The 27,440-nt window shown below is 38.0% G+C and overlaps 1 protein-coding gene across 9 annotated transcripts in view; it reads left to right on the top strand.

Moving 5' to 3' along the window:
* WDFY3 (WD repeat and FYVE domain containing 3) overlaps window positions 1-27,440 on the top strand; it is a 262,278-nt gene that overhangs the window by 145,139 nt on the left and 89,699 nt on the right. For all 9 annotated transcript variants that reach the window (XM_073340560.1, XM_073340559.1, XM_073340566.1 and 6 more), the window contains 11 exons: window positions 1,037-1,218; window positions 3,968-4,199; window positions 7,382-7,542; window positions 9,345-9,456; window positions 9,880-10,070; window positions 13,180-13,332; window positions 18,673-18,746; window positions 18,850-19,011; window positions 20,574-20,668; window positions 23,279-23,393; window positions 25,236-25,453. In XM_073340560.1, coding sequence (XP_073196661.1) covers window positions 1,037-1,218; window positions 3,968-4,199; window positions 7,382-7,542; window positions 9,345-9,456; window positions 9,880-10,070; window positions 13,180-13,332; window positions 18,673-18,746; window positions 18,850-19,011; window positions 20,574-20,668; window positions 23,279-23,393; window positions 25,236-25,453 — 1,695 coding nt within the window. The remainder of the gene's footprint in view (window positions 1-1,036; window positions 1,219-3,967; window positions 4,200-7,381; window positions 7,543-9,344; window positions 9,457-9,879; window positions 10,071-13,179; window positions 13,333-18,672; window positions 18,747-18,849; window positions 19,012-20,573; window positions 20,669-23,278; window positions 23,394-25,235; window positions 25,454-27,440) is intronic.

Raw genomic sequence — 27,440 nt, 5'->3', positions numbered from 1 at the left:
TCCAGATTGAAGCAAAAACTATTCAGGAAATTTTTCCAAATTTTGTACTTTTCCAGTGGCCTTAATGTTCTGATTTATACTATTTTCTTTCTGAATCTCATGAAAGATTAATGAACTGTTATTTCAAGGTTTCTCAAAATTGAGGGTTTTTTAATTTGGCAGTTCCTTTTTCCTCTGTACAGTAGAAAAAGAAAAAAAACTCACTAAAACATCATCAACATTTCTGAGAGAACCAATATCACAGGTCAAAGTTCCCTATGACCTTATGAAAACTCCTCATCTTTATATGACTTGGTCACTAGTTAATCCATCTCTTGTAAAGTTTTTAATGTTGGTCCTTCCTAATAAATTTGCATAAGATTAATTAGGGTGGGATTTTCAAAATTGCTTTCCTACTTCTCTTCCCACTAGTCAGTGGTAAAACTCCTCTTGACTTCAGTGGGATTTGAGCTGGGACAATGTTGAGCAATTTTGAAAACTCCACCCTTAGTACTCATACAGAAAGTACTAGAGTCTTGATAGTACATCATTTTGTGTCATTTATGTACTTCCACAATGAAAGTGAAGAAAAATATTGCCGCAGGGAGATAGGGCTTCAAGTTACTATTTCAAAGCAGGTAGGAACAATAAGAGAAATGAAGTCAAAAAAATTAATCAGTGCCCTTAGGATTTTCTTGGATAAAAAGTAAAGAAGCATAAGTGCAGAAACTGTTAAAACTAATAATGCTATACCAATTTCTCTTTCTGCAACTCTGTAAGGGAATTTATACTATCAGACTCTGAAAATACATGCTCAAAGTAAACTTGAAAAATTCTGTGTTCACTCTTTCCATTTTAATTGAAAGTAAAGGAATATTTGATTTACTCAGATCATGTAACTTTTTATTGGGTTTTTGGTTGCCTTGAAATATATTTGCTTTCTGAAATGTCAACCTTAATTTATTGATTTATAGTAATTTAATGTAAAGTCTAAGGAAATAGAGGCGTAGACTGTTATGATAGCCACCATTTCCTATTAATAGTCCTTTCTTTTTAGTTGATGACTTCAGTGAAGAATCATCCTTCTATGAGATTCTCCCTTGTTGTGCTCGATTTCGCTGTGGTGACCTCATAGTGGAAGGCCAGTGGCATCATCTTGTTCTGGTGATGAGTAGAGGCATGCTGAAAAACAGTACAGCTGCACTTTACCTTGATGGACTGCTTGTTAATACTGTGAAGGTGGAGTAAAAACTTTACATTTTACCTTGTGTTGTTCCAGTAGGCTTATATATTTTCTTTTACATTATACTGATGTATTTTACTTATGCCCATGGCAATGGAGCATCATTGCTTCCAAATAGAGAAGACTTTTTCTAAGTTCCCTGCGTCATTCCTTATACACACCATCTGTAACAAATGAAGCAGGGGGTTCTACAAACATCCTCCTTCATTACTCAATCTTGATTCAGTCCTGCTACTATTAAAAGGAAAGAGGTAAAAAGCAAAATCTATTATGTGCTTTGTAAGAACAATCCCATCGTTCGTTTTGATAGAATTTGAATCCTGAACCTTCAGAACTGCAGCATATCTTAAACTATTGGACTAACTACATTAGACCGCAGAAGGCTGTTACCCCAGGGAGGGAGTGGGTTGTTGAGGCTACGCCCTGGGTCTGAAGTTTAATGGGGGGGAGCTTGGCCCACTCTTGCCTTTCCTTCTGGGAGACTTTGCCCATGTGGTATCTTCAACGGTGGGAATGACCCAGTGGGACCATATGTTGGGTTCGGGGTGTGGTGTATTCGGGAGGAGTATTTATAATGGAAAGCATTAGGCAATTTAAATAGAAGGATTGCAATAAGCAGTCCTTGCATTATTTTTTATTGAGGGGTGAGGAATGCCTAATTGTACAGGTCAGGAATTTGATACCCAAGTGACTAAACTATGAAGCCTAAGACAGAGTAGCAAATATCAGTGAGGGTTTGATCCTGCAAGGTGTACTAAAAGTTCTTCACTTCGTACTGAAGTCATTGGGACTGGAGGGAACTCAACACTGGGCAGGATTGGGCCTCAAGGGAACTGGATCGGTATTGAGGAAAAGATGACATTCCTTCTAATAGACCTAAAACGCTACAGGTGAAACAATGTTTTAACTATAAACATATGTCTGACACACTGTACTAATCCTGCAAAATGAGGAATATAATAGTTTTGATGAACCTCAGTATTTCATACAAATTATTACCCTTTTTTAATCTGATGATTTGTCTATGTTCATGTAAGCGTAACCCACTTTTCTCATTTAAGATGTTTTTTTCCAGCTGTATGAATCTAGTTAATTTGTATAAAATAAAAGATGGCAGTTTTTGTGTTGTTTAAGTAAGGGAGAGCTTAGTTGCACGGCACTAGAACAAATCTCTTGTTTAGATTCTTCCGTGAAGTGAGAGATCAACATTTCAGCTTCTTTAAGCCTTCCAGATTGGATTTATATGAATGCTATAATGGTGTGAAGCAAAATATTCCTGATACAAAATTTGAAAGAAGCAGAATTGAAAGAGCTCTCTATCATGTTACTGAAAAGAGAAAATGTGCAAAAAAGCTTTGGAACCATTGTAAAAGGGCAGTCTTCCAAAAATGTTTTTCTTTCCCAGAGCCTGATGAAACTTCCAGGGTATAATTGTAGACGTATGTTTGTGTGCTACAGAATCTGTTTATCTTCTAAGCAGTTCTATTTTCCTTAAATGTAAATGCCAGAGTTTTGCATGAAGCTACAATGATGAATTTGAGCAGGAAATTGGTTGATAATGGCAGTCCTTACTTTAAGGATTTTATGTAAAGACCTCAAGGGTCTATAGCAAATTGTAGCATTAAATTTCATTTAGTATACAAATTTGGAGACCATTGTTGCAGACTTTGTTCCATATATTTAAAAAAAACCTTTGTACTGTATATTGGGAAGTACCTGTTTAGTGGTTGCACTTACTGTATATGGGGCAGTGTTTATTCCTTAGATCAGAAAGGCAAACTTATTTCTGTTTCCCTGTCACTGGAATGAAATAACCTTGCTTATTTGTACATCAGCATGATCAGTGGTGTGAACTACCATTGCTGTTATCTTAAATTTTTAAAGAATAAGTGCAGGGATCACTAGAGTATAAAATATGGTTATATCAGAAATATTAACTGTAATTTTGTGTTCTAGTGATTTTGTCTGGCATGTTAGGCTTTCGTTGTTTGTTTGTTTGTTTTTTAGACTAAAGGTACAAAGATAAAATGGCGATGAGAGCAATAAAAGAGCCAGTAAATAAAACAATGAATCTAGAGTAACTTCTCTATCAGTGTGTAACAACTTCAAAATAAGCCAAATGTTAGGAGTTACTTGTGTTCTTTAAAACTCTTTTAGAAAGAGCTTGGTTATGGGACATAGCATGGCCATAGGTGCTGGAACTATGGGAGGGGAGGCGGGTGCTGCAGCACCCCCAGGTTTTACGCAGGGCTCAGCTTCCTCCGGCCCCGAGGCTCTGCTCCCGCCAGCCCCTCACCCGGGGCTCCACGCCTGCCCCCAGCTGTGGTTCTAGCCTTGGCCCCCTTACCCCGTCTGCATCCCCCCTCCTAGAGCCACAACCCTGCTCCCAGCCGCAGTTCCAGGGGGTGGGAGAGGGAGTGCGGACATTGGTAACTGGGGGAGCAAGGTAAAAAGAGGCCTTTGCAGTTTCACTGGCTTTCAGCACCCCCACTATGAAAAGTGTTCCAGCACCACCGAGCACGGCCCTGCCACAAAGTCAGTGATCTTGTGCAAGTTACTTAACTTCTGTGTTTCAATTTCCCTTTAGCAGCATAGGCAAAATTATCTCACGAGGATTAACTAGTTAAAGTTTTACATATCTATTTGAACACATTAAACACTTCTAAATTTTCAAGTTATTTACTTTCTTTTTGTGACAGCTTTGTACTCCTCCGAACAGCTTTGTCACTTGTTTCTCTTTTACAGCTTCACTATGTTCACAGTACCCCAGGCGGGTCAGGTTCTACTAATCCACCCGTAGTCAGCACAGTTTATGCCTATACTGGCACACCACCTGCCCAACGCCAGATCTCCTCCCTGGTTTGGCGTCTGGGACCAACGCATTTCGTAGAGGAAGTCTTGCCTCTTTCAAGCGTTAGCACCGTTTATGAGCTGGGACCAAATTATGTTGGAAGCTTTCAAGCAGTGTACATCCCATGTAAGTACAAATACATTTGTTGTAAATGATTTTAGGGAGGATTATGTTTTTGGATCTTTTTTAATCCCGAATCTACCCTACGAACAATGAAAGCCCCCCATTTACTTACTGTTTGAGAAAGGTGAGGGCCCAGCAACTCATAGGAAAAGGTGTTACTATGAACCAAACTCTTAAGAGCTCAGAATTACCTCATAATTATTGTTTTAACATATGGACTGTAAATAAATTATTGGTCTCCAGCATCAATATAGAATATCATAATTCTTTTAATTGATCCACTGATTTAAACAAAGTTATATTGAAATGTAATTGCTTATGGTGCCTAAACATAGTTCAACGGAGAATAAAATTACACTGGACAAAATGTAGTGCATACAAAATTATTACCGGTTTATTGCAAACAAAGGAGAGTAATGGTTACATTGGTATTGTAACCATTTTTTGAGAGTTCTTTTTGGAAATAGAATGTGGTGATGGTGTGGTGATCGGAAAACATGGTCACTTGATTTCAGAAACATGTTGAATAGCTCTGTCTGGAACAGCTCAGACAGTGTGTTCCTCCTCATTTGCTCTGGCAGGATGATGAACAGCCATCATTCAGGATTTTTCTACTTTGTAGAGCTCCCTCTTTTGCCTCTGCATTCAGATTCCTACCTCACTGAAAGCAACATGCAGGAAGGAAATTTCCATGGCTACCTCTAATAGTCACAGAACTCTCAAGCACAAAAGGCTAAAGAAAAAATGAAAAACCAACAGAAAAAATCAAGCGTGCTGCTTCTTACAGTAGTTTTTTCCCACAGCGACCTTAACATTTTTCTGCTGTCACTGAGAAAAACCTCCATTATCTCAGAGGAGTAAGGCAGTGGGTGAAATGAGCTGTGACAGACAAAACTAACCACAGAGCTTTCCTGAAGGACGAAAGAATCTCTCACGTGATCCCAAAGGCTGTCCCAAAAGTTGGAACAGAGACAGCATTTGAAGTGGTGTCTGGAGCTGAGGACAAAACTCAGTCAAAGAGGAAAGAAGCTCATCTTAGAGGCTTTCCAACCAGTTCCCAAGATTTGAGGAATCCTTGTTATAGACCTGTTCACAACAAAATTCAGTGTCAAGTGCTCCTTTTCCTGGCAGCAGGTATCCAGACCCAATAACTCTAGCTCTGGATCCATTTGCTATTCCATTAATCTTTTCTCTAGATTACAGTCCTCCTGCTCATGTGGTGAGTCCTAAAGAAAACTGCTCAGCACAAGACTTCTTAAAATCTAGTTGCCAAAAGTGACCAAGGCAGGGTTGGCACATGGACCTGCTGGTGCAAGAAGTAAAGATCCCTATGCTCTTATGCAAAGAGCTTATTCAGTAGGGTCCAGTGATGACTCAGACCCAGGACTCCTGAGTCTCTTCTCCCATCTCACTGAAGCTAAGCTTCTTCATTGGGGAGTTTTAGGTTGTACTGCACCCATGAAAAAGTGACCACTTTCACTTTCTTCCTGTACAAGCTGAGTTTTTCCATGTGATGGAAGGCAAAGATTTTTTTTTTCTATCCAGCTAGGCAGGCTAGAATGTTTTTGTCAAAGGCCTAGCCACTTGTTCCTTTACTGTGAGCTGTGCTAAGCACTGTAAGGGGTTTGGTAGATTGTACAACTGTGGGGCCTTCTTCCTTGGTATCAGATTTCCTGAAGGGTAGGTGCCTTTTTCTGCCCTCAATCTGGTTAACTTCCCAGTGCCTCTGGATAGTCTGAACCTGTATCAAACTGCCTTCAGCCCGCCCTTTTGGCAGATTTGCATTTTTCTCCCTGAGGCTAGTTGTTGGAGGCCAAATCCTTTACCTAGGAGAACAGGAGAGCTCTCTGTTTTCCTGAAATCCTCTATGTTGGGTCTTGCAGAGAGATAAACTGGTCTCTGTAGGTCAGTGCTACTCAAAGTGGTCGTCCGTGGACCGGTGCCGGTCTGTGAGCAATCGGCTACTGGTCTGCGCTCACATTGGGAAAAAAAATTTGCCAGTCCCCCACATCAGATAGCTTGAGAAGCACTGCTGTAGGTCATTTGCCCATCATATATTTTGCCAATAGTCATGTCCCTCTTTCAGCTAACCAGGATGCCTTCTTTCTAAGTTTCTGTCCCAGTCTGAAGCCATAAAGAGAAAAACCTGGTGCAGTCTGGACCCCAGAAGGGTCCTCAAGATACATGTAGATTAGAAATCTTCAGGGAAATAGTCTTCTATTCACTGTCTTGGTGGGTTAAAGGAAAGACCTCCAGGCATCAAAATATGTCATGAACAAAAGATCAAGTCTGGTATCCAGGAGGCTTAGGAGGCCACGGGAATTCCCTGTCAGGTTAGTTTTAGAGCCTGCTCCAGTGGAGCCCTAGACACTTCCTGACCCAGAGAGAGGAGACATTAAGTGAACAGGATTTGCACTGCACTTTTTCACTAGGTATTGCAGGTGCAGCTCTACCACACAGGAGTGGAGCAGAACTTTGTAAGAAGCATCCCCTTCCAGGGCAGTGGATAAATGAGTCATAGGTCATTTTTGCCCTTCTGACTTCCTCTGGGCCTTCAGCTCCCTCTTCTAATTCAGCCTTGGATCTCATTCTCTTTTCCTAGAGTGTTTTTCTTAGCAGAGGTACTGTCATGTTGTCGCAAACCAAGCCACAGATAAGCAAATAATATTGCTGTTTACTGGCTAATTTGGTTTCCATGGCTTGATCACAGCAGTGCATATTCCTGTTCTAGTGATTTTTCTAAGACCAGGCTTTCATAACAGACTTGCCTTCTTAGCAAGGTAAGTGGGGTGGTCTTAACAGCTCTCTTTCAGGTCAGAAAGAAATGGGGGAAACAGCCTGACTTGGTGCCCATCTTGACTGAATGAGGAGGGGGAAGCCAGAAGTTGTATTGTTGGTCACAGACAGCAGACTGGCCATTAAGGATTAATATAATTTACCTTTGAATAGGAAGGAAAATAAACATGTTTTTAATAATAGGGGCAAGTTCTATGACTTCTTGTATGTACAGTAGGAGTTTATATAGTGCTGTTGGATGCTAACTCTACCTTTAGAAAGGTTATTCATAGCCACTGAATTTATTATTGGAGGCATATCTCTAGTGTAAAGTGTATTGCAATTTTACTTTTAAAATTTTCTAAAGAAAAATAGTTCTGGTTTTAAAATAAGTTTTTCTTATCTTAAAGGTAAAGATTCTAAATCGGAAGGAGTCAGCCCATCTCCAGTATCTTTGGTACCAGAGGAGAAAGTCTCTTTTGGTTTATATGCACTCTCAGTTTCTTCACTTACAGTGGCAAGAATAAGGAAAGTTTACAACAAATTGGATAGTAAAGCTATTGCCAAACAGGTATGTTAGAAAATACATGGTATTGACTTCAAAATTTTGCTAGGTTAAAAATGGTCTCAGACTTATAATTCTATATATTTTCACTGTTAATTTTTGTTTTTAATTCTGTCTGACATTTGGGCTCTACACTGCTGTGATAGCAATCACCTAGGCCCAGATTCACAAAGGTATTTAGGCTCCTAATTTCCATTGAAATCTGTGGAGGTTAAGTGTCTAAATACCTTTGTGGATCTGGGTCCTATTTACTAAAAATGTTCTCTGACTTCATTTTTCTCTTAGGTAAGTTTTTTAAACTGGACTGAACCATTTTATGGGATGATGATCTTAGATGATCCTCTCCATTAGAATTACTAATGACTGTTTTATTCCTTTTTTCCCTTTGTTGCAGATGCTCGTTATAATTCCCAATGAAAATATTTAGGGTCATACTGTAGAACAACAAAGTTGATAGTAATGGAAGTAAACATTACTAATGGCCCGATCTTCTGAATGTGCAAATGTGTGGTGTTCCACTAACCCTCATGTGCATAAATGTTTGAAGGTTCTAAGTTAATGTCATGGGGGCAACTGCAGTTTTGACTAATTTCCTTTACTTGGAGCAAGATGATGTCTCTAATTTTTACTCTGATTTGTAAAACTGATAGTAGGTCTAACAAATGATGATCTTAGCTAATTTAATTTTTTTAACCTGTCACTGAATTGATTACTTATGGGACCACCATTTCTAAGTGTTGTAATTTGTTTCATAGAAATAGGGTCAGTGGAAATCCTAGGTCTTGTCCAACTTCTGTGATAAGTTATCTCAGTGGCCCCTTTGGGTTATTTGAAAGTTAATTTTATTTTTAAACCTTATCCATTCTTTACCATAAAAGAGAGAGAAATTGTCACATCTGTCACAGTTCAGGGCAGCTGCATCTGTATTGCCCCTCAGTAATCCAGGAAGCGCACCCACTATTAGAGACCCAAGTCCCCAGCCGTTGCCTTTCTTGGAGGGAGACCTGTGTCTCTCTCTCTTCTGACTGTAACATTTCCAGGCTGCACGGTTCCCTGGCTTCACAGCAAAAGACCATCTATGTAAACAGGCCTGCTTGCTTCTCCTTTCAGGGATGATACACAGTGTAATTGACATCAGTTATAAAGTGTCACACAGCACTTCCTATACAAACATATTTATTCTGAAGGTATAAACAGTACAAAAAAAATGATTAAAAACAATAAAAGAACCTACATACTTGCTAATAAGTTTACCAGAGATTCACCTCTCCCCTCCCCCAAAGGGGTCTGTTTTGTTTCACTAGTTCAGAGCAGTCTCAGCTGAGAACTAGCACACACGAAAAGTTAGTAGTCCAATCTTTATTCAGTTCAGGGGTGTTTGATCTGGAGTTTCCAGGAGCAGGTAATCCGTAAACAATAGGTTTTTTTGTCCCTCAGGGCATGGCTTCCAAAGAGTGGATTTTGAAGTAGATCAGTTGCATTCCCCTCATTCCTAAATATTTCCTAGGAAATCCAGTTCACACATAGTGTCCCCAAAAATGCTTTAAAATACCTAATATTTCCCAGAGATTGCATTAATCCTTCTTGCTCCTAAAGAAGTTCTATACAGTCCCACAGTAGTATGCAAACATTTGCATTTTCAATACAATGGGCCCTTAAAGGTATTAAACGTGATTCAAAAAGGTTTAACTTAATTCCATAAGGTTTACCCAAATGTTGCAGGATACTGTCGTAGAGGCACAACATCATTTTCAGCAATAGCAAAAATCTTCTGACTCAATCACTCTCTTTCATGGTATTTTGTTCAGCTGGCTGTTTCTTCTCATGAGAATGCCACGCCAGTGAAGCTACTGCACAACTCAGCAGGACATCTGAATGGACCTGCACGCACCATCGGTGCAGCTCTGATAGGATATTTGGGTGAGATATTTTGATGTTAATGTGTGTTTACTGCATTAAATATTTTTGATTTACAGTATATAGGAACAAAGGTCTAGAAGGTGGATATGATTAAGTATCCATCAAATAAAGATTATCTACATTATTTTATTGTATTAATACAGGTTATTTCGTTTATTAACATGTTTTCTTTGTTTAATTTCTACCATTAAAAAATATAAACATCACAATGACTTTCCACAATACCTATGCTTTCATTAAGCCAATTAAATAACTTAAACACAATTCTTCCTCTTCCTTTTTATGGGCTTAATAGAATTCATCAACTTTATTTTTGTTTTAATGAAACTGATAGTAGAATATGTCTGTCTTGTAATTTTTATTATTCCTGTACAAAAAGTGAGGTAGGTTTTAATTATTATATTTTTACCACCTTATGCATAGGAGTAAGAACATTTGTCCCAAAGCCTGTTGCCACTACATTACAATACATTGGTGGAGCTGCTGCTATTCTGGGTTTGGTAGCCATGGCATCCGATGTAGAAGGACTGTATGCAGCTGTGAAGGCCTTGGTGTGTGTCGTAAAGAGCAACCCACTAGCCAGCAAAGAAATGGAAAGAATCAAAGGTTATCAGGTACTTAAAAAGTCAGACATAGCAGAGCAGGTAGATTGAATTTCCATGTAACTTGGCACTCTTACATTTCAATGCACCTAAAAATTGCTTTTTATTTATTATATTTAGTATCAATAGCTGTTTTAATCTTACTACCAGTTGAATAATATAAATATGGTCTTGGACTTCATTGGGACATCCTTAAATTCCATCATACTAAGAGCTTAATTGCCAAGAGTTTGCAGCACTCCTTCATTGTCTACAAGTGTGGCTTCAATCTATGGGGAACCCCTACCAGGGATCTGTTCACCTCCCAAATAAACATTAAGTGCAACATACATTGTTCCAGAAGAGCTCTGGGTCACCACTCATAGGGTGATGCTCTACTTCTCCATGGTCAGATCATCTGAACTATTCCTTCCCTCCATTTCCGCTACTGCTTCAGATTTTGTGCATGATCCAGCAGGGCCAGACAGTTTTGGTACCTGAATCTCCTACACATGTCATCTCCGGCACCGATCATCATTTTTACGTTTCCCAATCTACTGACTTAGGGGAGTAGCAAGATATCAGGCATCCCAACCCTTGGCTACCACATCTGAGCCTGGTTTTTGGATGAGGATTGTCCTTAGAGCAATCATGTTCTTGAGCTGTACAGATTATTCTTTCTAATGGAAGGATTCCACTAGGAATTGCTGCCTAGCCAAGTGCAAGCATTTCTCTATCTGGGTGCGCTTTTCCAGAAACCTCTTCTCATTCTGGACTTTATTTTTGTTTTAATGAAACTGATAGTAAAATATGTCTGTCTTGTAATTTTTATGATTCCTGTACAAAAAGCGAGGTAGGTTTTAATTAATTTATTTTTACCACCTTATGCTTTAGGATTAAGAACATTTCTCATCCTTGAAGACACCAGGTTTGTTTGTCAGTTCCTTATGGGTCTCCTTGGCAGCAATCAGTGTATATCATGTGCCTTCATAGAGCTATTAGATCTTCGCACATCCTCTGAATAGCAGGCTCTGAAAAGGCCTAATTAGTAAATTTCGGCCTATAAAAAAGCCTACTTCTTAATAAGACTTGAACCTTGTTCTCTCAGTACTCACTAAGCCTCCTTTTGAACCATTAGCTTCTTGCTCCGTATCTCTCCTATCCATGAAGGTCACATTACTTGTAGCTGTCACCTCAACCAGGAGGGTTGGTGAGCTTGGGGTGCTGATGGTGGATTTTCCTTACACTGTGTTCCATTAGGACAAGGTTTCATTACGTTTACACGCTAAATTCACCCCCAGAGTCATCTGAGTTTCACCTGAACCAGACTTGTCTCCTTACCTGTGTTCGTCCCAAAACCTCACACATCCTCAAAAGAAAGGAGGTTCCATTCCTTTGATGTTGGATAAGCCTTAGCCTTTTACTTTGACGGAACAAAAACAATCAGGAAGTCCCATAGACTATTTGTTGACAAAGCAGAAAGGGTCACGGGTCAGGCTATATCCTCTTAAAGAATTTTGAAATTTTCTTGGACTGGATTTTGCTCTGTCAGCTGTCTAGTCTTCCTCTCCCTTATGGGGTAAGAGCTCATTCCACAAAAAGGCAAGCAACACCTGTGGTATTGCTTCATAAGGTGTCTTTACTTGATATTTGTAAGGCAGCTACGTGGAGCTCAGTTCACACGTTTGTGAAACACTATGTCTTTGTACAAGACTCCTCTACTAATGCATCTTTTGGAACAGCAGTTCTTTGTTCAGCTCTGCCATCTACAATCTCGCACACACCTCGTATTTGAGTACTGCTTGTCAATCACCTACAGTGGAATATGCATAGGGAACAGCACTTGAAGAGAAAGTTGCTTGCTTTATAGTAACTGGAAGTTCTGGAGTACAAGATGGCAGCTTGTGCTAGGATGTCATAGTACTGTGTACCAGCCCATTTTAAAGTCATCATTGAAGTCCTTGGGTGTTGTTGAATTAGAAGTAATTCCCAGATATTTTATTAAGGCATTCACCCTATCTTCAAATAATGATGTCCTGTTGTTCCTATAGAATCTATTTGATCACATAAGACCCTGCTAATACTTAGCCTGAATTGTTGAGTTGAGGGCTGAGTGCGAGTTTTCATTCAAGCTATCTTCAGTTTTGATGGGTTTAAAAAAGACATTTAACATTATTTTAACACTTTTTTAGGGTGGCCTTTTCCCAAAAGGCTGCCCCAAGAGAAAAGACTGCTGTTTCAGTATTGTACTTTCTAGTTTGCTTTCAAATATTGTAACGGATCTTACACATTTAATACAATCCAGCTCAGTAGTCCATTTCTGTTCACTGGGCACAACACCCAGAATATCAAGGTTTTAGAGCTATTGATTGCATAGTAATAATCAAATCTGCCATTATGTTTTTAAAAACTTCTGGATATAAAAAGTCTCTACTGGTGTTCTGACCTACTGTTTTGCTGGGGATTAATAAAGAACCAAAATTCAGAGATACTTTTTTTTTAAAATGGCAATCCTAGGACCACAGAAAAAGCATATGATCAGTTTTATGGGATTACTAGATTAGGGTCACTAAAAGTTAGAATTCAGGACTGTTCAGATTTTGGATATAAAGCACTTCTGTAACTTGCCTTTGAATTCCCTGTTATTCCCTTCCTAATACTCAGACTTCAGATTTGAAAAGCCCTCCTTGCTTTTGCCATGAAATGGCCTTTCACTTGCCATATTACACCAATGTTTTTGGAGACCTTTTGTCTGAGGTGGAACTGGTTACAGCAGTGCAAATTCAGTGCAGCGCTAGACGTGTGCTCCAGCCAGTGGTAAAGAATATTAGATCGTTTAGGAGCAGGGAAATATCCCTCCAGCTCATCGTGCTTGGCTTTTTCCAGTTGATCCCAATTCCATCTCCCTGCTTTTTCATCACACCCTTCAAGCTTACAAGGTTATAGCAAGTTTATTGCTCCTACATTTTATAAAAGCTCCCTTTTGTTAAAGTGGATTTACTGTGTCCACATTCCTCTACTGGATCCATTGTGCTCTGATAGGATTCATATTTTCTTTGTCTGCAAAATGTTTGTAATATGGATTATTGCAGGAACAAAGGCTTAGAAAGAATGTTCATGTGCTGCTAAATTTTTTTTCCAGTTACTGGCAATGTTGCTAAAGAAGAAGCGCTCCCTTTTGAACAGCCATATACTACATTTGACCTTTTCCTTGGTGGGAACTGTGGATAGTGGGCATGAAACCTCCATTATTCCAAATTCAACTGCCTTCCAGGATCTGCTATGTGATTTTGAAGTACGTATAGCATCCCTGACAACTACAAATGTTATTTGGACGGTTAATGATTCAGGTGCTAATATAATACGTTGGCAGTAAATCACAACAGAGAAGGTGATTATTGTGAGAATATTATACTTTATACATAGTTCAGTACAGCGAACAAACTGTAGAGAGCCTCTGATCTACCACAGTGTGTAATTCTCATGGTAATCTTCCTACTGCAGTTGCTTCACTGCAAATAAAATTATTACTGGATACAAAAGGTATACCTTTTCACTGTAGAAGAGGATGAGGTTTGCAGTTAGCAGTTGAACAGCAGTTTCTGCTAACCTGTATGTTTTACTGTGGTAAATATATTGAGATACAAAAGATACGTTGAAAATAACAATGGGGTAAAATTCCAGTACAGCATATCCGAATCTGTGTATCAGATCCCCATTAAACTTCCATATGCATGGCCTACAAAAAGAACCCTAAGCTTGCAGTTTCAAACCAGTAAAAGTAAAGTAATTCAGAGTTAAATGCTGTTGTTTTGTCCTTATCTTATGCTATGGTGTGAAGAATAGCAAAAGCATGTTACATAAGATGTTACACAAGGTGAAGATAGCTGGACCATAATATAATCAAATTTAATATCCCTGTGGCAGGAAAAACACCACAGCAGACCAACACTTGTAGCATTTAATTTCAGAAAGGGGAACTACACAAAAATGAGGCGGTTAGTTAAACAGAAATTAAAGGGTACAGTGCCAAAAGTGAAATCTCTGCAGGTTGCATGGAAACTTTTTAAAGACACCATAATAGAGGCTCAACTAAAATATATACCCCAAATTAAAAAAAACATAGTATGAGAACCAAAAAAGGGCCACCATGGCTAAACAACAAAGTAAAAGAAGCAGTGAGAGGCAAAAAGGCATCCTTTTAAAAAGTGGAAGTTAAATCCTAGTGAGGAAAATAGAAAGGAGTATAAACACTGGCAAGTGAAGTATAAAAATACAGTTAGGAAGGCCAAAAAAGAATTTGAGGAACAGTTAGCCAAAGACTCAAAAAGTAATAGCAATTTTTTTTTAAGTACATCAGAAGCAGGAAGCCTGCTAAACAACCAGTGGGGCCACTGGACAATCGAGGTGCTAAAGGAGCACTCAAGGACGATAAGGCCATTGCGGAGAAACTAAATGAATTCTTTGCATCTGTCTTCACGGCTGAGGATGTGAGGGAGATTCCCAAATCTGAGCCATTCTTTTTAGATGACCGATCTGAGGAACTGTCCCAGATTGAGGTATCATTAGAGGAGGTTTTGGAACAAATTGATAAATTAAACAGCAGTAAGTCACCAGGACCAAATGGTATTCACCCAAGTGTTCTGAAGGAACTCAAATGTGAAATTGCAGAACTACTAACTGTAGTCTGTTACATATCATTTAAATCAGCTTCTGTACTAGATTACTTGTGGATAGCTAATGTGACACCAATTTTTAAAAAGGGTTCCAGAGGTGATCCCGGCAATTACAGGCCTGTAAGCCTGACTTCAGTACCGGGCAAACTGGTTGAAACTATAATAAAGAACAATATTGTCAGATGTATATATGAACATAATTTGTTGAGGAAGGGTCAACATGGTTTTAGTAAAGGGAAGTCATGCCTCGCCCATCTCCCAGAATTCTTCCAAGGGGTCAACAAGCATGTGGACCAAGGGGATCCAGTGGATATAGTGTACTTAGATTTTCAGAATGCCTTTGACAAGGTCCCTCACCAAAGGCTCTTATGCAAAGTAAGCTGCCACGGGATAAGAGGGAAGGTGCTCTTGTGGATTGGTAACTGGTTAAAAGCCAGGAAACAAAGGGTAGGTATAAACGGTCAGTTTTCAGAATAGAGAGAGGTAAAGAGTGGTGTCCCCTAGGGGCCTGTTCTGGGACCAGTCCTATTCAGCCTATTCATAAATGATCTGGAAAAAGGGGTAAACAGTGAGGTGGCGAAATTTGCAGATGATAGAAAATTACTAAAGATAGTTAAGACCCAGGCAGACTGCAAAGAGCTACAAGAGGATCTCTCAAAACTGGGTGACTGGGCAACAAAATGGCAGATGAAATTTAATGTTGATAAATGCAAAGTAATGCACATTGGAAAGCATAATCCCAGCTATACATATAAAATGATGGGGGTCTAAATTAGCTGTTACCGCCCAAGAAAGACACCTTGGAGTCATTGTGGATGGTTCTCTGAAAATATCCACTCAATATGCAGCGGTAGTCAAAAAAGCAAACAGAATGCTGGGAATAATTAAGCAAGGGCTAGATAATAGGAGAGAAAATATCATGTTGCCTCTATATAAATCCATGGTATAAATCCATTCAAATCTTGAATACTGTGTGCAGATGTGGTCTCCCCATCTCAAAAAAGATGTATTGGAATTGGAAAAGGTTCAGAAAAGGGCAACAAAAAGGATTAGGGGTATGGAAAGGCTTCCGTATGAGGAGAGATTAATAAGACTGGGAATTTTCAGCTTGGACAAGAGATGACTAAGGGGACATATGATTGAGATCTATAAAATAATAACTGGTGTGGAGAAAGTAGATAAGGAAGTGTTGTTCACTACTTTTCATAACACAAGAACTAGGGGTCACCAAATGAAATTATTAGGCAGCAGGTTTAAAACAAATAAAAGGAAGTTTTTCTTCACACAACGCCCAGTCAACCTGTGGAACTCCTTGCCAGAGGATGTTGTGAAGTCCAAGACTATAACAGGGTTCAAAAAAGAACTAGATAAGTTCATGGAGGATAAGTCCATCAATGGCTATTAGCCAGGATGGGCAGGAATGGTGCCCCAGCCTCTGTTTGCCAGAAGCTGGGAATGAGCAACAGGGGATAGATCACTTGATGATTATCTGTTCTGTTCATTCCCTCTGGGGCACCTGGCACTGGCCACTGTCAGGAGACAGGATACTGGGCTAGATGGACCTTTGGTCTGATCCAGTAAGGCTGTTCTTATGTTCTTAATACACAGGACTCTGATCACGCACTGTTGAGTTCTCTCTGCTTTTTACCTATGCAAAACACAAGCTGAGTTGACAATCTTATTTCTGTAGTACTTTGCTATTTTTTTTAATTGAGAAGCCCTATTTTCAAATATTAATTCCCTAATAGGATATTCTATTTTGCTCAAATCAGCTCTTAAGGTACGGAAGTGCACAGTTTTCATCCCTATGTGTCAATTTAGGTGTCTAAATACACATCTGGGGACATGTGTGATAATTGAGGCTATTTGTTCCTGTAGCATTTCCTTTTAATTAACTTTTATGGAATTCTTACAGCTCTCTCATTAGTGCCAGTGACGTGCTTTGAAAATCCATCCGGGTGTATTATCATGCTTTAAATGTATTAAGGTTATGAATAAGTAGCCAGGAAATGTAAAGTTGATCCTTTGACTTTAACCTTTCACAGGTGATCCACAGAAAAGAAAAATGAGTGTGTGCCCATTTTTGCTTTTTTACAATATGCTAATAGACACAAGTATCGTGTGCCTATTAATGTTGTTCTTTATATTATAGCTAACCTAAATCCAAAAAAGCAAAGATGTGAACAGATTGAACTACCCCCACCGCAGACCTTCACTTCTGAATCAGAGCAACAATAGAACTGTTTGAAAATTTTTTGTCAAATTGCCTTTATTTTCCAGAAAGCCAATTAGCTTTTTCAACATTGTATTGTTTTTAAAAAAAGTAATTTTTTTAACCAAAAAAAGTTTGTTCAAAAAAATTTTCAACAAACGTTCTTCTGCTGATTCAGCAGTAGATGTCTTGAGCCAGTTGAACAGATTAACATAGAGTAGGATCTTCAGCAGAGCAATGTCTTCTTTCACAAAGAATAAGATCATCAAAATAAAAAGTAGTTTGTTGAAGATCCTGCTGTTCAATGGTTTCACAGAGATAATATATTCAACAAAGTAACAGCTGTGGTGTCAAAGATCTTGGTCTCCATGAAACTGCTCAGTTTGGGTCATCTCTGCTTTGTTTTTCAAGAAAGACTCTTAGAGCAACTCAAGAACTAATAAGTTAATGATACTAAAGATATAAAAAATGGGAAACCTAATTAAGTGAGAGGGAGATGGTTTACTTAGACTGTACACACCTTTGTTTTTGTTTTTAAACCCTGTTTAACTAGCAGTAGGAAGATAGTGTCTTTAAGATTCAACTGCCCAACCACTTCATTTCGGATTGAGAAAGCATCGTCTGCTTTGGGTTTTCCAAGGGAGACCTCCAGCTAAATGGGGAAAAGAAGACTTTCTCTTCCCGATACTTCCAAAGTTTAAAAAAAAAATGCAAAGGGCAAGAAAACCCACTTACTAAAAACAAAAAAAAACCCTTTCAAACCTTTTTATAATATATTACAAGGATGCTAAAAGGGGCCTGACTCTTCATTGTTTTTTGTTCAGCGGCAAACCAGACTTAAAATTTATAGCCTTAATGTTGAATTTACTTACTTTTGTCTGTCTTGCTGTTTGCATTGATTAACTATTAATCTGCAGTAAAGAATAGAAATAATTACTTAAAACATTGTGTGCAAAATTTGGTATGACACTGAGAAAAGTTGTCAGTGAAGATATTTTTTAATCTTGACAGAGAAACTAAGCTAATTATTGCAAACAAATATAGCTTCATGTCCATTAAAAAGTATTTTAAAAGAGACATGTAGAGCCTGATTCTGATAACATTTGCACCAATGTAAATCCAGAGTAATTCCAGTGAAGATACATTAGACATAAGATGGGTGTAGTTGAAATCAGAATCAGGCTGATGAGCTTTTCACACAGCCTAGTTTTGCTATATTCTGATGTTGTTAAACTGTACTCCCATTTTACTATACACTGAGAGAGAACTTTTGGTGCCCTGTGTTCTTCTGCAGTCTTTTTGTTCATCTGTTTGAACTTTATTTGGGACTGATGGCCATGTAATTTATGTCTTTGAAATCAGCATTTGAACAGAAAGAAAAGGAGTACTTGTGGCACCTTAGAGACTAACCAATTTATTAGAGCATAAGCTTTCGTGTAGCTCACGAAAGCTTATGCTCTAATAAATTGGTTAGTCTCTAAGGTGCCACAAGTACTCCTTTTCTTTTTGCGAATACAGACTAACACGGCTGTTACTCTGAAACCTGTCATTTGAACAGAGTGGACAGGATAATTATAATGTACAGCAAGGATTTTAATCCGCTGTTTGACTTTTTTTTTTTTTTTAAGCAGTAAACTGTGGCTTGTCTATCTCTTGGTATATTAAATAGGATGTTAACTTTTTGTTTAACTTAAACAAGAAAATAGATTTGTATATAAAACGTACCACTGTGTATTCTGTATTTCAGGTCTGGCTTCATGCACCATATGAGCTTCATCTTTCATTATTTGAGCACTTCATTGAACTTCTCACAGAATCCAGGTATTAGCTGACACTGGCCTCATAATAAGGCCTACGGGATAACAAATTATACACATACACAGAAGATGTTTTCATTGTTTGTTAAATCTTTTCTCTCTTTCAGTGAAGCCTCAAAGAATGCTAAATTAATGAGGGAGTTCCAGCTAATCCCCAAACTGTTGCTGACTCTTCGAGATATGTCTTTGTCCCAGCCCACTATTGCTGCAATTAGTAATGTACTGAGCTTTTTGCTTCAGGGCTTCCCCAGCAGCAATGACCTGCTCAGGTAGCACAAACGTTTACTGATTTATTTTAAAGATACTGGTGCTTTTGCAAGAAACCTGCTGATAGTAATTCTTCTAGGGTGACTAAAGTAAAGAGTTTATGTATGGAATAGTTCCAGTAGAAATGGCAGAACCAAATATAGAAAATAGTTTAAAGCCAGTGCATCGACTTGTGTCTTAAGTCTAAGTAAAAACAGAAATGACTGAATACTGATACTCCTTAAAATGTTTTCCAGTATGTAGGGCACTAATGGAGGAACACAATGTTCTAATTCCACAGTTACTATGAGAGATTATGAAACTTCCTTGGATATTGTTAAGTCTGTGCCTCATTTCTACTTAAATTGAGGTGATATTTCAGAACCCATAGAGTTGTTGTTAATCCAGTTGTTGTTAAAATGCAGCATTTGCCACCGTTTATCACTCTTATCTGAGAGACTTATTCTAGCTAACAGGTAAAATTCTCTGATAAGATAAAGTTTGCCACTTGTATCTTATGATATTGCACATGGGTAGAAAATTGCAGTGTTTTGGGTATTTTGTGGTAGGGAGGCTGGTTGGTTTTTCTGGCTTTTTGGCATTTTTTGCTTGAGCAAAACCAGTAAAACTGAAAATTTGAATAGGATCAAACATCTTGCCTGGCTCCATTTTTACTATGCAGGACAGAATTTACACAGATACTATAGGGCATAGCTTTAATTTTATTACTAAATGAATAAGTTGTAACATTTGGTTCCCTGTTCCTACCACTCGTCATGGCCACTGGCTTTCCCTGTACTTCGGACAGCAGCCAGAACCTCAGTGGCATTTTCTAGAGCGTTGCCACAATTAAGAGCTCCAGGGTAGGTGGTGACTTTTCCCACAGTGACTTGTCATCAAAACAAAAATAAAGAGAGACAAAATAAGATTTAAAAAAATTAAATAATGTGTGTATATATAACTCTGCAAGAGTTAAGATAGGTAGGTACATCTTGGATCAGTTACAGTAAGATATGCGATATCTTACTTTGCCCCTTCCCGTAGGTGTCCTGTCACTAAGACAGTCTCTTCCCTCCAAGGAGCTGTCATTCTTCCCCCTTTCTGAGATCACATTTGTGTTTGACTATTTTTTATGCCTGTGGGGGGAGATGATTCATTATCATGTCATCCATGCCTGTTAAGATTTCATTATCATTTTGAAGAGTAATGTTAGATAAGGTATACCATCTTGGGGAACATATTAGTGTCTCTGAGCAATGATTGTCCTCTATATCTTCTAACATTCCTTTGGTCTGGATCTGGAGATATTTCCAAGTTTCCTCTCTTAAAACCTAGCATTTTCAATATATTTTACCTAGTAAGTACATTAGCAATCTGAATGGGTCAAAGTGACTGCATTCTGGTTTCCATATCAGTTGACAAACAATGTTAGATTGAGGCAAATTTTGTCTTTTACAAGTGACGGGATTAACTTTTTTGGTATACTTTCATCTCTCTAGTATTTTTATTCTATTAGATGTGAATTATTGACAGATTAAAGTCCATCTGTCACAGAAATACACATTGTAATTCTCTATCCATAAAGGTTTGGACAGGTGATCTCTTCCACTTTGCCTACATTTGCAGTCTGTGAGAAGTTTGTAGTTATGGAGGTAAACAATGAAGAAAAGCTTGAAACTGGTAAGTAGCTTCCAGTGTTTGAGAAATAATCATCTGGGACACACTCTGTGTGCTTAAATGCTTTTCAATTGTTGATGATGATCTCTACATTTTAATTCTAGTATACTGGCTCCAGCTTAAAGTTTTAAACGTTGCGTGAAAAGCAAGCAGTGCAAAAATAAAGCCTGTTTGTATCTACTCTCATTTTGTTTTCCTTCACTTAACACTATATTTTCTTTCTACTTCTTCCCACTCACTTCTTCAAAACAGTTGGGCATTTCCACCTCTTTAATGAGACAGAGATGACTGGTGCCATCTGTCCTCCAAATGTGGCTTCTCTTTCACTCAGTAAAAGGAAGTGAAAGCATCAATTAGTGTGGTCTGGGTTGTTTTTTTTTTCATGCAGAAAAAATAATTGCCTATATCTCCTCTGCAAATGAACACTTTAAGTACTTCAAAAACATTTTTTATTTAAAGCTACAGACGTAAGATATTCCAGTGAAACTCCTGTCACAAGGCTGAAGCAGAAAAATGAAGCCACTGTATAGTCCTGACATCTTAAACTTCCTCCTGTCCTGAAAGTTCCAAGATCTTATTGATACATCATTAGTAACTATAATTAAAAGCTGCTATTACAACAGTACAATTGTAGAAGTGATTGTTCTGTTGAGGAGGTATTAGAGAATATGTATTGTACTTCTATTTCTGAATTTTGTTTTTCTTTCCCCTTATTTAAAGGAATTTGTCTTTATTATCTATGGAGATCCTTTGTTTAGCATTACAGGAATCTTTTATTTATTGTGCGAGATGTTACTGGGCATGTTTCTCTTCCTTGTTTCCAGCTACTAAATTGCATTAAAAGAGAAGTAAATATGTAAATATCTTCTGTTAGCATTATTTTTAAAGTAAGTGTTTGCTGTAGCTGTCACAGGGATATTACACAATTCAATGAGTGGAGAGGTGATTTGGGAGATTATGAATCGGTAGACAAGTGGATTTTAAGGTCGATTATTAAGGTTTGGTCTATTCAAACAAAATGTTTCAGAAACACCTGATCGCAGTAGATCACTCCCACTCTTCTTTTTTCTGCAAACACCTATCTTTGGACCTTTATGAACCCACCCTCTTTTTTTTTTTTAAAAAAACTTCCCTCAAAACATGCTTTTTCTCCAGAATGTAAAAACTTGATTTTTGTCTGTGTGCACATGGATAGGTTCACAAGCTGAAGTGAAGGAAGGTACAGTCGAAAGAAAGTATCAAACACTAACAAAAAAAATGACACTTAAGATGCATTTATCAACTTCTTTGTTTAGCCCTTCTATCCTTGCATCTTACCCAGTATCTAAATCCCTCATAGGGGTTTTTGTGTTTGTGTGGGTTTTTTTTGTTGCTTTAGATTTAAGCTCCTTGGGGCAGGATCTTTTTTATTTGTAGAGCACCGTGCATGTTTATGGCTCTGAAGGACCAACAATCAGTTAAGAATTTTATACTTGCAATATCTCTGCTTACTCCATGCAGAAAAATGGAACATTTTTTCTTAGGGGTGGCATTTTGAAACTCTGATGCGTTGTAGTGTGCAAATACGATATGGAAGTAGCTGGGCTGACATACTTTGGAATCTGTGCCTAAAAGAAAATGAAACTAATTTTACCCCTTCCTTATTTTGCAATAGCAGGTTTGTTGTCGAGGCTTCATAATAAGGAGCATATTATTCAATTCAATGACATTCTGTAAGGACAAATGCAAAGTACTCCACTTAGAAAGGAACAATCAATTGCATATGTACAAAATGGGAAATGACTGCTTAGGAAGGAGAACTGCAGAAAGGGATCTGGGGGGTCATAGTGGATCACAAGCTAAATATGAGTCAACAGTGTAATACTGTTGCAAAAAAAGCAAACCTTGTTCTGGGATGTATTAGCAGGAGTATTGTAAGCAAGACTGAGAAGTAATTCTTCAGCTCTACTCTGATTTGACTTCAACTGGAGTATTGTTTCCAGTTCTGGGCACCACATTTCAGGAAAGATGTGGACAAATTGGCGAAAGTCCAGAGATGAGCAACAAAAATGATTTAAAGGTCTAGAAAACATGACCTATGAGGGAAGACTGAAAAAATTTGGTTTGTTTCGTCTGGAGAAGAGAAGACTAAGAGGGGACATAACAGTTTTCAAATACATAAAAGGTTGTTACAAAGAGGAGGGGGGGAATAATATTCTCCTTAACCTCAAAGGGTAGGACAAGAAGCAATGGACTTAAATTGCAGCAAGGCTGGTTTAGGTTGGACATTAGGAAAAACGTCCCAACTGTCAGGGTGGTTAAACACTGGAATAAATTGCCTAAGAAGGTTGTGGAATCTCCATCATTGGAGATTTTTAAGAGCAGGTTAGACAAACACCTGTCAGGGATGTTCTAGATAATACTTAGTCCTGCCATGAGTTCACAGGACTGAATAGATGAGCTTTCAAGGTCCCTTCCAGTCCTATGATTCTATATATCCAAACTGACTGTATTTTGTGTTTTTCTATTGTTCAACCTGCTTTTAATGTCTGGTTTTATTATTTTAGACTGCACTTGTTTAAAGCTATCTGCTTCGTATTCCACTTAATTTCTGAATTTTATGTTTCGGAACAGAGGAGGATTTTGGAGGCCTTGCTTCTGCTAATCTTATTCTTCTGCGGAACAGACTTTTAGATATCCTTCTCAAACTTGTATACACGTCTAAAGAAAAGACAGGTGTTAACTTGCAGTAAGTATAAATAACTCATCTGATGGAGAAGAAGGAGGTAACTGTAATAGTGGGTTTGATTTATGATAACAGGTAAAGGGGGAGAAAGTCTGCTGAGCCACACTCTGGTCACTAGTTATACTGGTATAAATCCAGAGGAAATCCATGAAATTAAGTGAAATTATTCATAATATGCACTGGTGTCACTGAAAGCAGGATTTGGCTTTGGCTACACTAGAAAAAAATCAGATATGTAATTCTTCAACCATGTATTCCCACTGTGGTAGCAACAGTGGCAGCACTAGTGTAGACACAGTGTGCAAGTGTGTTGTTTTTTTTTACTGTCTCATCTAACTTTGCTCTTCATCCTCCAAATCACCCTCTAATTGTGTTTAGATAGTATGATGGTAAAAACACATGCATCATGTCTGAGCTACGAAGTCCACTGTTGTTGCTATCACAGGATGGAGCTGCACTGGAGAAGAATTATGTGGACTCTCCCTAAGAGAAACAAAAGTTTTTTGTATTTTATTTCATGAAATAACAATTGTAGGGATTCCATCTGTTCATTTTTAAAGGTGGGGGTGGGGAGGGAGGAGGTTTTCAGTTGTGTGACTTCACTGTTTGTTTGTTTTTTTAACCCTTAATCTCGACAAAACCAGGTTTCAGATTTCTTAATGCTCTCCTTAATTCTTTATTTATAACTTTTATATAACAACTTCATATACAGTGATCGAGAAAATACAAAATATAAAAAGACAAGCCATCCACATTTACAGCAGTCAAATTCCAGAAAATTTAAAATTTAATTATCAAATAATCCCAGTATAAAAAAATTCTCAATAACTTCATTAATTCTATAGTATTAAAATCTATTTAACATTTCAGGTGAAAGCCTGTCAATTTATGGTTAATGAAACAAAAGAGCCATAAAGGAGAGCAAAAAGGGTCTTGAACCCTGTGTGTCGAGTTTGAATCTTCTGGTTTAAAGGATTCTAACAATCACGCTACAACTGCACTGAGCCAGTTTGATGTATTTTTGTGGATTACGTAGCAGATTCAACTTCTGCCATAGCTTTTAGGCAATGAATCTTAACCTCAAACATAATCTGGGAATTCAACAACTTGGGTTGTTCAAGTACATCCCAAATTTGTAAATGATGTATGCTACATTTTTTCGTAAGTGTCTGCTTAACACTTGCCTTCTGTCTGTGCATGGCACAAAGATTTGATGTTTTCCAATTTTTTGAATAACATCTGTATAACTTTATAACCTGTAAAAAGAAAAGGAGTACTTGTGGCACCTTAGAGACTAACCAGTTTATTTGAGCATGAGCTTTCGTGAGCTACAGCTCACTTCAGCTCATGCTCAAATAAATTGGTTAGTCTCTAAGGTGCCACAAGTACTCCTTTTCTTTTTGCGAATACAGACTAACACGGCTGTTACTCTGAAACCTGTCTTTATAACCTGTAAATGACTCCTATAAGAAACAGTTATATTATCTATGTATATTATATTAGAAGTCGTAATTTGTAGACATAAATTTCCTGTTTAGCCTCCAGTGTCACATCAGTTTTTAGAGTAACCTCAAAGCCAGTTGTAATAGTCCCAATGACTGTATTCTCAATCCTCCCATCCCATTGAACCAAACAAATACTGACCACTCTGTAGCAGTTACTGCTAAAGAAATCTGATTGACGGTTCCTTCTGTAGCAGGTAGCCTGAGAAACCAGTCCATGTTTTGACTGATTTTAATTTTCTCTGATGTTCTTGTCTGAATTTGTCTGATTTTGAAGCTTTCATTCTTGCCAAGCTATCCATTGTAAGAAATCTTTAAATATTTAACCTATTTTTTTTATTAGGGCATCTGAAGAACTGGTCAGGACCCTGGGTTTTGATTGGATTATGTTGTTTATGGAAGAACATCTGCACTCTACCACAGTAACTGCAGCCATGAGAATTCTTGTGGTCCTGCTAAGTAATCAGCCTATACTCATCAAGTTTAAAGAAGGCCTCAGTGGTGGAGGCTGGCTTGATCAGACAGATTCTGTTTTGACCAATAAGATTGGCACTGTGCTAGGTATGAGCTTTCAATTATGATTTAAAGATGTATCTTTTGATATTTTTATCTTCTAAGAATTGTGTTACTATTACAAAATTTATCTTGCAATACAGTGTGTTATCAAGTAGTTTTCAGTACTAAAAGGTTTGTTGTGTTGGTTGTCATGGTTGCTCCTTCCCATTATTTGTTTAGGCTATTGAATTTTGATTTTCTTAAGTGAAAGGGAGATATTTTACAGACCACTCTTAAAAGTGGTATGGCCACATCATAATGCAGGTTTCAATACAATTTTCTCTTAGGGTGAAATTGCCCCCTCACCTCCCTGCACAATGTCTAAATAACTAGATTTTGTGGGCCACTGGATCAATTTTGAACACCTCCAGCTTGCCCACAATGGCCAACACCAACTCTCTGTAGGTGGACATGGTGTCCTATCTGATTATTGCCCTCCCACTAGTGCTACTGCACTGTTTGTGTTGTCTTGCTGGCCTTCTGCTTTTAGGGGAATTTCAACTTGAATGCCAGCGTATAGCATTTCCTTTCATTACAAATGTGATTCTTTACAGGAAAACAGTGCTAGCTGTACAGTGTAAATCATGTCAGCTGAGGAGGAAGACAAAGGCCACTTTCAGGCTTTTGTGGATGAGAAAATTGCACTTGATTAACTTAAGGTGTGATTTGAAACTGATTTAGTAGAACTAGAGTGAAAGGCTGTATGGACAATCATGTTTTGGTTCAAATGAGGCTTGTTTTGGTTAAGCTTAAGTTAATTAAGAACAGGTTTAAGCTAAACTGAAGCTCATTCTTCAACCAGACTGCGTGTGTCCACATGTGTTTACATCACTTCATTAACTCTGTCTGAAAATTTATTTAAGTATAAACCAGTGCAACTTTTGCATGTGGACAAGGCTTAACGCTTTTAACTTGTTAAAGTGGTTTTGAATCGAGATGAAAGGAAAAAGTTACATGCCTATGTTCTGTTTATGATTTCTTCAGGGGAAAAGAGTCATGGTGTCTTACAATTTAATTTAAGAGTGGGATTTTCAAAAGCACTTAATGTTGGTCTAACTCTGCTCCCTTTGAAGTCAATGGCAGTTGAACTCATTTTGCAATGGGATCCACAGTGGCATCCCTTTAAGGGATAGCATGTTCTACGTATGAAGCTGGGAGTCAGACAACTGAAATTGAATTTCAGACTTTGTAACTAAATCACTCTGTGACCTTGAGTAAGTCACTGAAACTTGTCTGTTACTTCATGCATAAAATACAGTTGATAAAGTTCACCTGACTTCTGCAAAGCACTTGGCGATCAACAGATGAAAAGCAATATGTTACTTCTGTGCCTTTGTCTGATGTAATTATATCAAAAACACAAAATAATTCCTTAATCATTTCATTGAGCAGATTAAGAACTTTCATTCTCTTTTTCTCAAGCAACCGTGTTATAATTCTTCTATAAGTGTCTGGTTGTTATATAGTATGCTAGTAAATACATAACAATGTTTAACTAATCTGCCTGGTTTTCAAGAGTTAGTAGAAATGGTCTCCTCAGAGAGGAGTTTTAGTAATAAGCTTGTGACTAAATCTCAGACATTTCAAAATAATAAAATCAGTACAATTGACGACTGTTTAGTGCAATCCTCTGACTCAGTCACAGTTTTCCATTGTGAAGTCAGTGGGGTTACTCACGGTGTAAGTTACTTTAGGATTTGGCTCAGTGGGTGAGAGAGAGTTTTCATAAAGCAGTCTAGAACGATGTACAAAATTAAAATTGACTGTCATCTAGTAGTATGCATACCATTTGCCCAGTCCAGAAATACGGAATTTTACATGGGAAGCTTTGGAGTTTACAAGTCTTATGAAGTATTGACACACACTCTTGTGGGAATGGTAAGGAAAAATTTTTGCAGTTCTGAATTATGCCGAGTAGTTATCTGTTTTTATTCTATCGTGAAGAAGCTAGTATTTTTTCTTCTTTCCTTCCTTCCTGGGTGCTCTGACTGGA

This window comes from Lepidochelys kempii, chromosome 4 (genome assembly GCF_965140265.1).
Source record: "Lepidochelys kempii isolate rLepKem1 chromosome 4, rLepKem1.hap2, whole genome shotgun sequence".
Lineage (NCBI taxonomy): Eukaryota > Metazoa > Chordata > Testudines > Cheloniidae > Lepidochelys > Lepidochelys kempii.
The sequence above is the reverse complement of the archived record's forward strand: the minus strand, read 5'-3'. Positions and strand labels throughout refer to the sequence as shown.